Here is a 14997-nt window from a genome sequence, read left to right on the forward strand (position 1 = left end):
AAAATAAATCCATAACCGTCATTCCTGCTATTGTATGCATACTAATTTACATGTTTAACACGGGACTACAGATCTGTGAATATGAATGATTGGTTTTAGTTATCTATAAGTACAAGGCATTATGATTACTTTAGGCATTACTAAATTCAATCTTATTCGAATAACGTTTTTAGACTGTCCGTACATCTGGGTTTTACCTTATTATGGCTCCAGTTTATTAACATCATTATTGTAGTTGTAAATGCGTGGCAACTGAATCTGATGAATGAATATTTCTAATACTCTTACTTCTGTTGTATATTTTATCTCCAGGTATATTTTTCTTACCAGATCCTGTAACTGCTATTAATGTGCATGGCCAAGCTGCATACAACAATAAGCAAAAACATAGCCGACTAAGTCAGCTGCAGTAGCGTTATATATTTTCTTATAATGGTTCTAGAAGCTACCGTTGTACTATTGTCCCCACGTATGACGAATGTCTCCTCGGTATCCCTGCAACATTCTGTTTATGGTTTAATGGTCTTCTCATTTAAAATAAAGAAACAAGCTCATACATAGATAAGTTAAAATAAATTCATACTCATACATAGATAAGATCTTTGCGATAAATCAACTCATACACAGATAGCTGAAGAAGGAACTTGGTTACCAATGTAACTTTAGATTGGTAACCAGTGGGCCGGGTAAATTAAATTGTAAAATTCAATTCAAATTTCGTCATTTTTTCTTTTATTTTTGACATTAATATAACTCGTCTATAAGGTAGTTTAATGAAGGGCTTACAAATCTTAATTACTCCTATACGCGTAATGATTCTGAAAGCTATTAATTTAGCAAATGAGGCGGTGATTATGAAACGACTTTTATGCAATTGACTTTGACTTTGTTCTAAACTTTTATTTTAACTTTAGATACTTTGGTTCTAAGACGAATGACTAGAAATGATTGGGCAAGTTTCATATTTGGTAGAATTAAACCTCTCAACAGTTATTTTATAGAATAACTCTTGACTTCACTTGTAATAGTCATATTTATTGATAACGTTTGATATTATCTATTTATAAAAAAAATCTATACTTTTTCTGCAAATGTCACGTCGTTATAAAAAAATCTGTAATTTAAATTTCATTCGGTTTGTACATTGACGGCTTATAGAGTAACTCACAAATCACAAAATAAAACAAGCTCTAAAAGAACTACTAATATTGAACCTGCATCAGTAATACTGAAATTTAAATAACAGCTGGAGTCGATTAAGAATCTAACGTGAGGTTATTTCCTTTGACGCTATGCATCAGTTATTTACTTCGCAGAATTGTGTGTTTCGGCATCTCATTACTATTGACTACTGATAAATGCTTTTCTTTTCTTAAGAATACCGGAACTAAACAGGTAATGTTTAATTGTAATAATGTTAATCACGTTAATTGTTTGTATTCAGATGGTACGTAGAGCTTTTACGTTTGTTCTTTACCCTGTTATTGAAAATTAGTTCTAAACTATTTGTAACTGTAAAATGTTGTCAACGTTTACAGGTAAAAAATGTGATAAAAGTAGTAGTATTGTAAAACCTTATTTCTATTAGAATCAGGTTTATATATTGTTCGTTCTAAATTTTAAGTAAATTTATTTAAAATTTTTTTTGAAGGACTTATGAAGATTTTTTCCAAATAGTGATGATTTAAAAATGAATGAAGGTAGTGCTAAAAGACGTAAGTTATCTTCAGATAGTGAAAATGAACGTGGTTCAACAATTAAGCCTGGTAGAAGACTGCTTACTGATGATGTTTTTACTTTGCCCCAAGAACTTTTGCGTACTAAGAAGAAGCGTTCGCCATCACAGCAGACCTTACATTCTGTGAAACCAAAACTGTCTGAAGTAAGTCTCGCAGAAAATTAACAATTTACCAATTTATAGTTTTATGTTGAATAAAAATTTATTTAGGAATCAAATTTAGCATTGTGTTAGTGAAACTTAAATAATCTCGTATGAATTTGATAAATATTAACTTGTAAGCATTGTAATATTTTTTTCTGTAAGATTATTCTGCTTTTGATGTAAGTTTATTACAAGATGTAATAATTACATAAGGAGTTTAATTACATTCTGGTTATTGATATCCATCAATACCTTTTGTAATTAATTTTTCAGATCTATCCTAAATAAATTTGTCATTACTGATTGAGTAATCATAATATTTGCAATTTTAGACTGGCTTCTAAATATCATAAAAATGCGTCTAATAAGAAAAGAGAACACTGTATTTACAATAGAAAATAAAATTTTCTTCAAAATTTAATTACTGGTTACATTTCTTATTAATTTTTTATTTTTATTTATATTTATAGTGAATTTGAGGTTGCATGTGACCGAAATGAGAGGTGTAGTATTGATGAAAACTGTTGTAAATCTCTGAATAAAGTTTAGTTTGACTTGTGAATCAGTCTAAAACTGATGTTCACTAAAGGCATTGTTCAAATGTCTTTAGCAGGACATTTAACAAATTCTATCATATGTTATATATATATATGTATTATGATATTCTTGTTTGGGTAAGATTCCTAGATATGATATATACTTATTACTCAGCTTGTGAAGCTGATCACACAGTAAGCTAATCATTTGATTTTTCATTGTGTATACATCGTTACTGGTAGTGTTTATGTTCCTTTATCATTCTACAACCTTTTTTTTTGTAGTTCAAGCCTTGATTTTTTTTTTACTTCAATATACTGTAGTAAGTATGCTTAGAATAAGGAAAACACAAGATCTTAATGTCAGAAAACAGGATTAAACTGTGAGTGATCCTTGCAACATCAAAACCTGTGCAATGTTATTAGTACTCTAAAATTACCTATTAGTTTTGTGAGTTATGATGACCTTTCCATATACTAATCCATTTTGTGGAGAGAAGTAAGAGTTAAGGTTAAAGTTAAGAGTTTAGTGTAGAGAGAAATAACCATAAACTAACCTTAATATTCATCAGAATCGGATTCTGATTCAGCTGTTGAAGATGATTGATGGTGATTATTCTTTGTGAGATGATTATTTGTTGTTGTACATTCCTAGACTATATTTCTATTTAAACATACATTTGGCCAAGTGTACTAAAAGATGATGTGTTAAGTATTCCTCTATGTTGTTAATTTATTTGTAACCTCTACAGAATAGATTAGCATGTGAAAACTGATAGCTAATTGACTATAGTACTGATAATACAGTGTGGACTTTGAAGCTGTCATCTGATGTCCTAACCTGCTTTTTGACATTTAAGTCTTGCTTTTTCTTGATCCTAAGCATATCTACTGGTATATTAAAGTAAGAACAAAATTGAAGTTTATAAAGTTATTCAAAAAACTGGGTTACCTCTTTTTAAATCTAAATACTAGTACTTTTAACTTTAACTCCTGATAATAGGTTTATTTGAAGACATTTTTGAAATTTATCTGAATAGGACTTATTTGTTTTTTAATACTTTAAATGCATCTTATTGATCATCTTTATCAGCTGAATCTTTTAGGGTAGAAATGGGTGAGTAGAATGGATTATTTTTGTTACTGTAAAATTTATTTTCTATTCAGGCCTAAGTAGGTTATATGCTCAGAGTATCGAATAAAAAGGCAAGTTTCCCCACTATTTCTCCCTGACGAAAGATCTATGATCTTATTTTCAGAGGAAAAGTGAAGGGATACTTAAAGAAAGTAGCCTTATTAATAAGAATGAGTAGATTAAATTAATTGCCAAAAAATTGATTTGTAGTATAGTTTTCCTGCTGCATATGCTATGGAAATTTGATTTGGCAGTACATTAAAATTGAACTGTGATCTATACAATTGAAAATCAAGAGCTTTATTTAATGGGAGATCAAGATAAGGAGATTAGTGATATTGGATAGTACTAGAATGAAAGAGAGAAATCTACCAAAAGTATAGTACAAAAATAAAAAGTGCAGAAATCAAAATAGGGGTTAGACCAAGCAGTGAAGTGAATGAGAACAATTGTGAGAGAAATGAGAAGTGGAGGACATTAGTTACCCCAACATAGTGACATTTGAAAACAGGACAAGTTTGTTATCCTAATATATGATGTTAATTAAAACATCATTGATTCTAAGATATATTTGTTATATACAGTTTACCAATGCTCTCCTACACCACCTCCCGTGAAATACCTTTTCTTTCCATGGAAACACAGTTACGTCTTATACATGTTCTGCCTCCATCATTCTTTCTTTCATCAATGATTTCTTTTATAGTGTTAACCATTCTATGCCTCTTCTTGTGAAATTTCCTTCTGTTATTGCCCACTACAATTACCTCTCACATTTTCCATGCACATAATCTATGGCATGTATTAGCAGTTTTTTCTTTTAAATGGGATTGATCTGTCTGGCAACAAATACGTTGTTCTGTAAAAATCCAGTTCCTTTCTCCCATCCATTTTAGTGATCTCGTAAACAATTCTTCTATCTGTTGCAATCGCTCAAGATCTTTTATTCCACTTTTCTCCTTATTTTCAAAGAATTTGACTAAGATGAATAAAATAGTTTTTGATTAAAAAACAAACTAATTTTATGATGTGAAAATTGTCTATTAATAAAACTTAAAAATTCAGAACAAACATTTGTTCAGTCAAGAGAATGAAAAAGTTTGAACTTACTTTTTCATTCTCTTGACTGAACAAATATTTGGGCTTAGGCCCAAAAACATTTTAATGAACGTAAAAAATATTCTCTAATTCTGTACTTTGTGGAGACTAAAAAAAAAAAGTAGTGGAATACATAACTAGAATAGAACAATTTACCAAAACTATTGTATGTAATGAAAAGGACAGAAGATATTTTGATGAAGTACTTATTTTAGAATTACTATTTGTTGAAATTATTATGTTAATTTTTTTCAAACTTTTATAGTCTCTGTTGATGTACACAAAATTACGAAAGGAGAGAGAAGAATTTCGAAAGCGTTTGGTTGATTTGATTTTCAAAACAGATGAGAATGATAAGTCTGTTAATAGTAAGGAAATACCAAGTAAATCAGAAAAAGAAATTCTACGATATTATTATTATATTCACCATGGCATTGACACAGTACATGTAGCTCCTATTGAAGAATCCTGGTTGAATCATATTAAAAATCTTATTAATGTAAAGCTGACATCCCAACAGCCTGATAATTTAGAAAAACTCTTAAATGAAGTTAAGGTAATTATTTCCTGTTATGGTTCTTGCATGTTTCTCAATTAATGTAATTTTAGTGATAAATTAGATTCATTAAATTTATATCTTTAATAATAGAGTTTACCAAAATTTTCTGATACAACCATCCATTGGTATTGTTCACCATATCCTGTTCTGTAATATGAGCTTTTTGTTTTTGTTTTGCACAGAGGGATTTTTCTATTTCTTTTTTCTGAAACAAGCTTTGTAAAGCATTAAATTTATTTATGATATAAATTTATATATTAGTGTTTATTTATTAGTATTATATTATAACATTTCTTGCCTTAATTTTGTTATGGTAGTACTGATATTAATTTTGTTTTAAGATAGAGTTGGATAACTATATATATATATATTCTATGTTCATTTCCTAAAATTTGTTAAAAATTCTCATTGAAGAGCATTTCTTCACACCATAATTACTATGGGAAGTAATATTTAATTATTGCTATTCTACTATGCAATTACTTTTAATAATTCTCTGAAAGTCTTTAATTTTGAGGAGTGCTTATATAACAGTGACAGACAGAAGATGAATGTTAAAATACTGTACAGTTTTAATTTTTGTCAACAATATTACTTATTATTTCTCTGAAATGTGCCAAGCGTATGATCCAACAATCATTCCACTGGTAAATATTACTTGATGTACAACTTGTTGTGCGGAGATGTCACTAGCAACATATTTTCACGTAAGTCTCTTGCATTTTTTTTTTGCCTGAATGATTTAAACTATGAAACTTAAATTTTGTCATTTCAGGAGGATTTTACACTTAGTGTAAAGAAAGCGATTGTTGATTTTGTATTAAAAGATCCTAATGACCAGTTACCTAAAACTGAAGTTATTACAACTCGAGAAAGATCAGAAGTGAAAGAACTTTCTAAGATATATAGTACATTTAATAAATCTAGAAAGTATTTATTGACCAATCTGCATATTCTCAATCCACTATTGGGTCATCTACTGGATTTGTGGTTTAAATCTTACAGGTATTCAAACCTTGTGTGCATGTGTGTTCTATTTGCTCTGATAATGGTGTTGTATTTATGCTGATAAAATAAGCCTAAACCTGAATAAAATATGAACCTCACCAGAAATGAGATATATATCCTCATATATATTCATTAATCTTAGCAGTGTAAATGGTAGAATGATGATTGATGTAATAGAAAGACCAAAGGTGTGTACATGAAAATTGTTTCAGCTCTACTATAAAGGTTCACAAGTAATTGGCCGGTAGCATATTTTGAGATGAATGAGTTTATAATGTATGTTTACTTTATAAAACGTTTTGCAATTTTTTACTTTAAATCAAAAATATATAATCAAGTGTTCCTTAGATAAATCTTGAACTTTTGATAGGTGCAAATTAGGTATTTGTTTTTCGATTTCCCTAAATGTTTTTTGGAAAAAATTATCATTTTGGAAAAGTATACATAAAAAGAGAAAAGATTTTTTTTCTAACAGTGGTTTTGCATAAAACTACATCAGTAAAATAATGTGTGATTATTTACTATTGTTGATTCTCTTTTTATAAAAAAATAATTAGTAACTCTGTGTCAATATTTAATGATCTACTGTTTGCAAAACTACCTAATGGAAAGTAGAAAGGATGGTAAATTTATTTACATCATTTCTTAATGCTATTTGAATTTAAGGTTGCAAATTCAATGATAAAGAGAAAATGTTCAAAAAACATTCACAAAAATAATAATCTAAAGCTGCAATATACATTTTTATTGTTAATTTATCAGTAAATACAGGGTAATTAGTAAAAATAAATATAAATTTAAAAAGAGATTTAAAAAAGTCAGAAGTGGAAAAATTAGCTGAAGTATCACATGAACCACTTTTAAGGGGTAAATTTACTTTGACTAGTCATTCCTGGACCCTTGGTAATGTACTTGTAATTTTGTACTTGAAATTTTGTACTTGAGTGGTGTACCATAATATTGGCCCAATTTGTGTGTTATTGGATGGTACTTTGTATTCTAAATGTAGAAAAATCAGTGAAAATTACAAAATGAATTAAAATAAGTTAATGTATGGGGAGTTTTGATGTGATTATGATAAGACGAATACCAAAATATAAGTCAAGATGCAATTTATGTAATTACTTTCAAGATGAAACTTTTCTGATGGTTGTAACATACATTTTAAAATAAACCACTAGAACTATCTTGATTTAAATGCTTATATGCCGAAAAATTACTGGACTTTTGTTGAATATTATTTTTTCTATTTTAATTAAGTTCAACTTAGATTGGAAGGTATGTTATAAACATGTTTAAGGTGGATTCAGTTTGTAGCCTTGGATTTCTTATGAGGTTGTCAATATGATTGTCACTTAATCAAATTAACTGTTGATAACCATTGGTCTTACTATCCAAAAGGTGGTGTGACATTTTTTTAAACGGCTGAATAGTTTTTATTTTATTTTTTTACATTGCCTCAAATTTAAAGGTTTTTTGTAGCATATGGAATTTTGTAGCATATGAAAAATGCCATTCTAGACAGAGATTTGATCACTGGACTTCCAGATGGAATGTTCAAGTGCTACTATTCTACCATAGAGATCATGGTAGAGTGATAAAAATTCATTTATTTTCATTTCTGCATCAACAGTAGTAATAATGAACAACAAGGAAATTGGTAATTTCTGGGTCAATAAAGGTATAGAGCACTTGACATCTCCAAACTAATTTTTCAATTGTTACGTATAATCATGAGCATTTCTAAATGAATTGCTCCTTCTTGAAATTAGTATTTTTGCTCATTTATTTTTTGTATACTTTCATCTATTTGTATATCTGCTTTTTGACCATTTGTTTTGGTTATTTTAGTTTTGTGTTGAAGATTCTCATTTTGGTTTTTCTTTTTCTGTTTTGTTGGGTTCCTATATAACTTGCTTTTTTCTTTTCTTATGTTTGCTTGTTACCTTGGCTTGAAAAAATTATTTAGTTTAATTTTATACTTTTAATAATAAGTATTATTTAGTATTATTACAAATTTACAATACTGTTTAGTTCAATTGCCTCTGATCTTTGTGTAATGGACAATAAAGTTTTTGGTTGTTCACCACAAATAAAAATGTTTATTAAAGCATAAAGTAGTTAAAAGAAAGATTTTGAAACTTCATTTATGGTTGTGATCTACTGATGTTTTGTTAAATTTTTAATTTAGTTAAATTTGTATTGGTTAATAATTAATTTTTATTGGTTAATAATTAATTTTTATTTATTAAAATATTTTTTTCATATCATGACTTGTGCCTTATTGCATGTCTGTTTTATTTTCCTTTTAGGTCATTTTTATCTTTGTAAATGTTAAATAACTTGGGCCTACTTCTTATTTGCACTAAAATGGGGGTCAGCATAACAATCTTTCCTGCGGAGCCATTCCTCACTTCTCTCTATTGACTTGAGTCTTGCTCTCATTCTTTTTCATGCATTTTCCAAATTCTTAATCTTATTTCCAACAAACTCCTCATTAGGTTCAATTCTAATGTTCAAACTGACTAAGCCCACATTTCTACAGCTATCTCCCCACAGACTGTTTACTGACTATTCTTCTTAATATGATATTTATATTTTCTTTATTATTACTCAACCATTTCTGTATCTCATTCACTATTTCATCTTTAACTAAAATTTTATAATTACTTATATCTCAGAGCCACATATTGTCAGCCTACCTCAATTTTTTGTATTTTCCCTTACCATTTATTTTCTTACCAAAGTATGCTAGTTTTTCAGTTTGTCCATCTACAACGTATTCTTTACTTTATTTCAGTCTCTAGGTTTCTGTGTTTGACTGTAGTTGAATAATTATTACTGGTATCTTTCTTGCTATATTTTTATAAACAACTTCCTTTTCTTTCAATACTATGTACTCTGTGACGCTAATTTTCATACTTTTCTCAGAGTATTATGAAAATTTTGCATTACAAGTTTACACAGAGTGATTCATGTAGTGTTACTGGCTCATTCTACTGGTGAAAATAATGAAAAAAGTTAATATAAACATCCGATAGTGCGATGGCTAGTGAATAACAATAATAATAATAATAAGTAGAGAGAATGATTTCACCCTAATTGCCGGACAGAGTGAAATAAAATCATAATGAAATTCTAGGAACCCAATTTAAGGAGGGGTTTGCAATCATTATGTTTTTGCTTTAACATAAGAAACCATCAATTCTTTATGGTTTTGACAAATTAAATAAAAAAGGTTTCAGAACCATATCTTCAGAAATTTTCATAGGGTTTGAAAATAGTTTCTATTTATGAATGTTGGTAAGTGGAAAATATAATCATATAAATATTTAAATTTTCATATGTCGTAAAATGGAAAACTTGTCTAAAAACACAGTTTTTTAGATTTGTAATACAAAAACTTTGTTAAATGACTAATGTTTGAGTAAAGCTTGTTATCAGAACTTGCAGAAAATTGATTGAGAAAATTATGTAAAATGTAACCCAATAAAAACAATACAAGTTCAAGAAATTTGTTTATTACTACTACTTAGCACTTTTAATATCAACTACAGAAAATGAAGTTAGCATATTATTGATACAATGTTAAAAAATAAAATAAAATTCATAAAATTAAATTTATTTAATAATTTATAGTAGATTTCCAAAAATCTATTCTACTTCAATACACTCGGCTGCATGCTTTTGGATTTGCTCTCTGCAATTTTGCACGACTTTACTTAATTTGTCTGGCAGCATCTCACAGTGTTAGATCAGATGATCTTGGTGACCAGAGGTGTGGCCTGCTGTGACCAAATCCATCATTCTGTAAATTGCTCATTTAAGTATGCCATTATGGCATGTAATCAGTGGGGAGGTGCACTATCATGCTCATGCTGAAAGTACATGTGGTATCTTGATGCTAGTGGACATCTAATAGCACCAGCAATTATTCCTTAAGGAGTACCAAGTAAATGTTGGAATTTAGATGTCCTGGGAGAATGAATGATCTTTTTTCTTTTTCTGTTTAGCCTCCGGAAGCACCGTCAGGTATTACTTCAGAGGATAAATGAAGATGATATGTGTGAGTGAAGTGTAGTCTTGTACAGTCTCATGTCAACCATTTCTGTGATGTGTGGTTAATTGAAACCCAATCACCAAAGAACACCGGTATCCATGATCTAGTATTTAATCTGTATAAAAGTAACTGCCTTTATTAGGATTTAAACTTTAGAACTCTTGACTTCAAAATCAGCTGATAAAGACGCGTTCACAACTAGACCAATCTAGTGGGTTAGAATGAATGGTGTAATCGTAAACTAGACCACATCACACATTGATGCTAAATTTCTGTTGAAAATTACGTTTTAATGTCGTGAGTAGATTGACTTCTGACCAATTGTGTGTTGCAAAGATTAAAAAAACATTTTTAGACAACAAATTTTCTGTTTTACATCTGTTATTATGAAAACTACTGGAGATATGGTTTTGGAACCTGTTTTATTTGTCAGCTCAAAAACCATAAGAACTATCAACTTTACCCGTAATTTGGGTTCCTAGAACTTCAGTATGGTTTTATTCCACTCTTTGCCTAGGAATCAGGGTGAAATCTTTCGCTAGCCATAATTCTGTAACAGAACATTTTTTTTTCATTTTCACTAGTAGATTGAGCTCAGACAGTGTCGGAAACACTACTAAATTACCTTATTAAAATTACTGTATTGAAAAAAAGTACGGTTGTGTTTTAGTTTAATATTAATTTATTTTCTGTGTATGTTTGTTTAAAGAGATTTGAGGTTGGTACCATTGGCTTCGTTACAAAATCCTGATGGTAAAGCTTTGGAACTTCCAGCTTTCAAGAAGACTGTACAAACACAAATTGATTTAACTACAAAAAAGTTGAATAATAATTGGTATCCAGAAATTCAACAAATATTTATCCTGGTAACTATAAAGTAATTGGATTCAATAAAATTGTTCAGGTACTTATTTATATCAGTATGTCAGAAGATGCAATGAGTAAAAAATAAATTGTTTCTTTCTAATATATTTTTTGTTCAGTGAAGGAATTATATCTGTGGTGTATGACAATACAATTTTATAAATAATTTTCCTTTTGCAACCCGATAAAATATTATAGACAATTTTTTTTCATCCCGTTGGGTTGAAACAGTCCTAATTTACTAATGTAAAGGTTATTTGTAATGTACAAGGCAAAGCTAAGGGAACACTACCTTTTATTATTCTGTAACACAGCTTGTGTTCTGTTGCTCAACACACTTTTTACCAATACCCATCATTTTTATTTTTAGCCTTTCCTCTGTTAATTTAATTAAATGCCTTTGCTAAGTTAGTAAATAATTAATTTTTCTTTACTGTTACAAATATCTCTACTACTAGTGAAAAGCCCATTTTAACACACCTAATTTCAAATTTATATTTAAATTAGAAAATCATTCTGATAAAAACTTCACAATCTTGCAAAAAATTCTTTATCTTTGAGAATATTTTAAGTAAAGATCTATAATTATAGATACTTACAGTTATAGATCCATATTTATAGATACTTCTGTCAGTTTAAATGGTATTGAAATGACTTTATTACACTAAGATTTATAGTGTGTAATAATAAGTGAGTAAAATAATTTATTTTTAATTATTGTGGCATTTATTTCATGGCCAACAGTAATAAAACCTCTTGAAGCTTAATTATATAATCGTAATATTTATAATGATGAAATTGGCTATCAGATTATTTTTTTTAGATAATAAACTTGTTAAAAATATTCAAATAAATAGCAGTTTATTTTTAACTTGTACTAAAATAATTTTATATGTTTCCAGGGACACAAAAAGAAGCAGATACCTTTTGAGAAAAATAAAAAGAAGTTGAAAAGATTTTTTGACTGTGTTGCATCAATAATGACATTTCAGTTGCAGTCATTATGCTTTAAATCTATAAATGATTATACTAACTTCATAACTGATGTTGGGGTATGTAGATCTAGAACTTAACTTTTTATTTTAATGAAATCAAATTTGTGATATAGTTTTTTATTTGCAAATGAGTAGCAAGTGTTATGTTTGAAATATTAAAATATTTTCTAAAAATGTTTACCTAATTGGACATATTATTTACAATGTGGGCATGTGTAAATTAAAAAATTATTAGAAATTAACAATTTTGATAATCAGTTATGAGCATAACTGCTTTGCACTGATTAAAGCTTAGTTGTGTGGATTATAATTAAAGGAAACTTAGTAGAACCTGGTCATGCTGAAATGAAGGAAAAGAAAATCCTTGAGAAGTTGAATGAACATAATAGATTAATAAATACAAATTTCTTTTAGATCCAAGTGTGTGCCGACTAGATGACATGCTTTTTGGTGCCTGTAACTTTTCACTAGTTTATTCAACTTTATTTAAAATAGTGGAAATCTCCCTTCATTGCTTAATTTCACTAGTCCACTTCCACTAAATTTTTCTTCTTTTGTTGCTTTATTCTAATGTAGTTCTTAATTAACAAAAATAAGTCTAATTGTTTCCGACATGTGCCCCTATCACTTTTGATGATTTATGATCTAATTGTTATTTTCTGCCCTTCCTAGCATTGTCACTAACATTTGTAGTTGATGCAGTACCTAATTTTTGGAGTATTTGCATTCTCAAACTACTTTTAGTACTCTTAAGAGTGTACAGAAAGGAGTGCCAAAAGTAGTTTTGAGAAGAGTTAGCTATAAATGTTAGTGATAGTGCTAGGAAGGGCAGAAAAAACACTCAAAACTATGATGATCCTAGCAGAAATATAAAACATTGTGACAGATTATATCATAGTATTTTAAAATATGAGAAATATATTAAATTATTTTATAATGTAAATATTTTAAAAATTAAAAATATTTTTTAAACTAAGAGGTCTGTTCAGAAAATATCAAACTTTATTTTTTAATCTTTTTCAGGTTATTGGTCCTTGTCCCCTTCAAGGTACTCCCCCTCCCCTTTACCACTTTTCAAAGCAGTCCTGGATAGCTTTATTTGTAATGGCCTTTAAGGTCTGTGACGAATTTGCTTTGTCAACAATAGTCTCAAAACTGTGTCCTTTCATTACTGAATTTTATTTCAGAAATAAGAAAAAATTGCAGTGAGCCAGATCTGGTGAGCAGAGAGGCTGAGGGAAGACAGTCATCTGATTTTTGATACAAAACGGACAAATTGACAAAGCTGAGTGTACGGGTGCATCGTCGTGGTAAAGAAACCATTACTTGTCTCGCCACTACTCAGTTTGTTTTTGTGAATTTTTTCACTTAACCATTGTAAAATGTCTTGATAATATGCACAGTTCACTGTTGCACCTTGAGGCAAAAATTTTAAATTGCACTATTCGTTTAAAATTGAAAAAAAAAGAAGAGTATCACTGTGACATCGGATCGACAATGATGTGTTTTCTTGGAGTATGGAGATCCTTTGCCAACCCATTGAGATGATTGTACCTTTTTCTCAAAGTTGTAGCCATAAACCCAGTTTTTGTCTCCCGTTGTAATCCTTTGCATGGATGTTTCATCATCATCGGCTTGTTCAAGAAGTTGCAAACAAATGTCCGATTGTTGTTCTTCCTGGTGTTCGGTCATCAAATGAGGAAAAAATTTTTGCTCTAACTCTGTGTATTCAATTTTTCAGTCAAAATGTCACAGCATGATCTGATGTAAGTTCTCTTGACAGTCAGTCTGTAATTTTCACTCACCAGATCGTTGATTATCTGAACACAGGTGTCATCAGTTGAAGTCAAAGGCCTTCCTGATCGAGGGCCATGTTTGATCGACTTATGATCACTTTTAAATTGTGAAAACCATTTGTAACATTGCAGAAATAATTCGTCGCATTTAAGGAGATGATCATCTGGGTTGAGCAACCCAGAGCATCTTCTCCATAAGCTTGTTTCAAAAGTTGAAACGTTTCTGTAAAAGTGTTCTCCAGTTTCATGCAAAATTTTATGTTGTATCATTGCTCCCAAAAATTGCACATTATAACAATTGCTACCAACACTTCATATAATTAACACCTAACAAATCGCAACAACTGCACATTAACTAAAATTTCTGTTGGCATTTAATTAAAAACATTTGATTATTTTCTTAACAGACCTTGTATATTAAATTATATTGCTATTTTTAGTTTACATTCTTTCTTTGCATGCGTATTGTAAATTATTTTTTGTTTTAAATGTAGTAAATAAATATTTTAAATTATGATTTAATTTTTACATATTTCTGTTTGTAAAATAGGTATAATTTTCATAAAAATGCATTGAACCAATAACCAACTTGGTATACTAATTCAAACTAAAGTCACTGGTTCATTTTTAATAAATAAAACAATATTTAATTATATTTCAGTTACATCCTTTAATATGAAATAATGCTGTATTTTTTAATTAAGCTATTGCTTAATTAAAATCATGGTCTGCTTATGCTAATGTGTTTTTGTTGAATGAATTTAAATGTGCAATTATTATTCAATCAGGTAAACAACAAAGGTTTTGGGATTTCGATTTTTCAAAGGAATAAAGTAATACAATTTGATCCATCATTCCATCGTTTTAAGGAAGTTTTTTTAAAAGTATATGACCAGATGATTGAGGCTGTAATGTTCCTACCAAATCTTGAAACCAGGCTTTATCTTGATCTAGAAATGGAACATCATCCTTTGAAAGTATGTACAAGATTTATGTAATAAACAAATATCATAAATAATTTTGGTATGTATATTTCATTAACCATTTTATCATTATCAATAGCT

General features: G+C 29.1%; 2 protein-coding genes across 2 annotated transcripts in view; both read left to right on the plus strand.

Annotated features, from left to right (window-relative positions):
- The first annotated feature begins 1690 nt into the window (after positions 1 to 1690).
- On the plus strand, positions 1691 to 11159 carry LOC142319969 (dynein axonemal heavy chain 7-like). Its single transcript, XM_075357648.1, has 4 exons — positions 1691 to 1882; positions 4917 to 5207; positions 5986 to 6215; positions 10988 to 11159. The coding sequence occupies exons 1-4, from the start codon at positions 1691 to 1693 to the stop codon at positions 11157 to 11159; spliced, it is 885 nt and encodes a 294-aa protein (XP_075213763.1).
- LOC142319287 (dynein axonemal heavy chain 7-like) overlaps positions 11015 to 14997 on the plus strand; it is a 187489-nt gene continuing 183506 nt past the window's right edge. Inside the window, exons 1-3 of the mRNA XM_075356394.1 lie at positions 11015 to 11144; positions 12045 to 12194; positions 14722 to 14910. Of these exons, the coding sequence (XP_075212509.1) occupies positions 12123 to 12194; positions 14722 to 14910 (261 nt within the window). The 5' untranslated portion in view covers positions 11015 to 11144; positions 12045 to 12122. The remainder of the gene's footprint in view (positions 11145 to 12044; positions 12195 to 14721; positions 14911 to 14997) is intronic.

Source organism: Lycorma delicatula, chromosome 2 (assembly GCF_047948215.1).
Source record: "Lycorma delicatula isolate Av1 chromosome 2, ASM4794821v1, whole genome shotgun sequence".
Lineage (NCBI taxonomy): Eukaryota > Metazoa > Arthropoda > Insecta > Hemiptera > Fulgoridae > Lycorma > Lycorma delicatula.

Excerpts from the sequence above, each read along its gene's own strand:
- LOC142319969 (XM_075357648.1), top strand. The coding sequence starts at position 1,691 with ATGAATGAAGGTAGTGCTAAAAGACGTAAGTTATCTTCAGATAGTGAA. Across the intron at positions 1,883-4,916 it reads TGAAACCAAAACTGTCTGAA|TCTCTGTTGATGTACACAAA; the intron begins GTAAGTCTCGCA and ends AAACTTTTATAG. Across the intron at positions 6,216-10,987 it reads TTGTGGTTTAAATCTTACAG|AGATTTGAGGTTGGTACCAT; the intron begins GTATTCAAACCT and ends GTTTGTTTAAAG.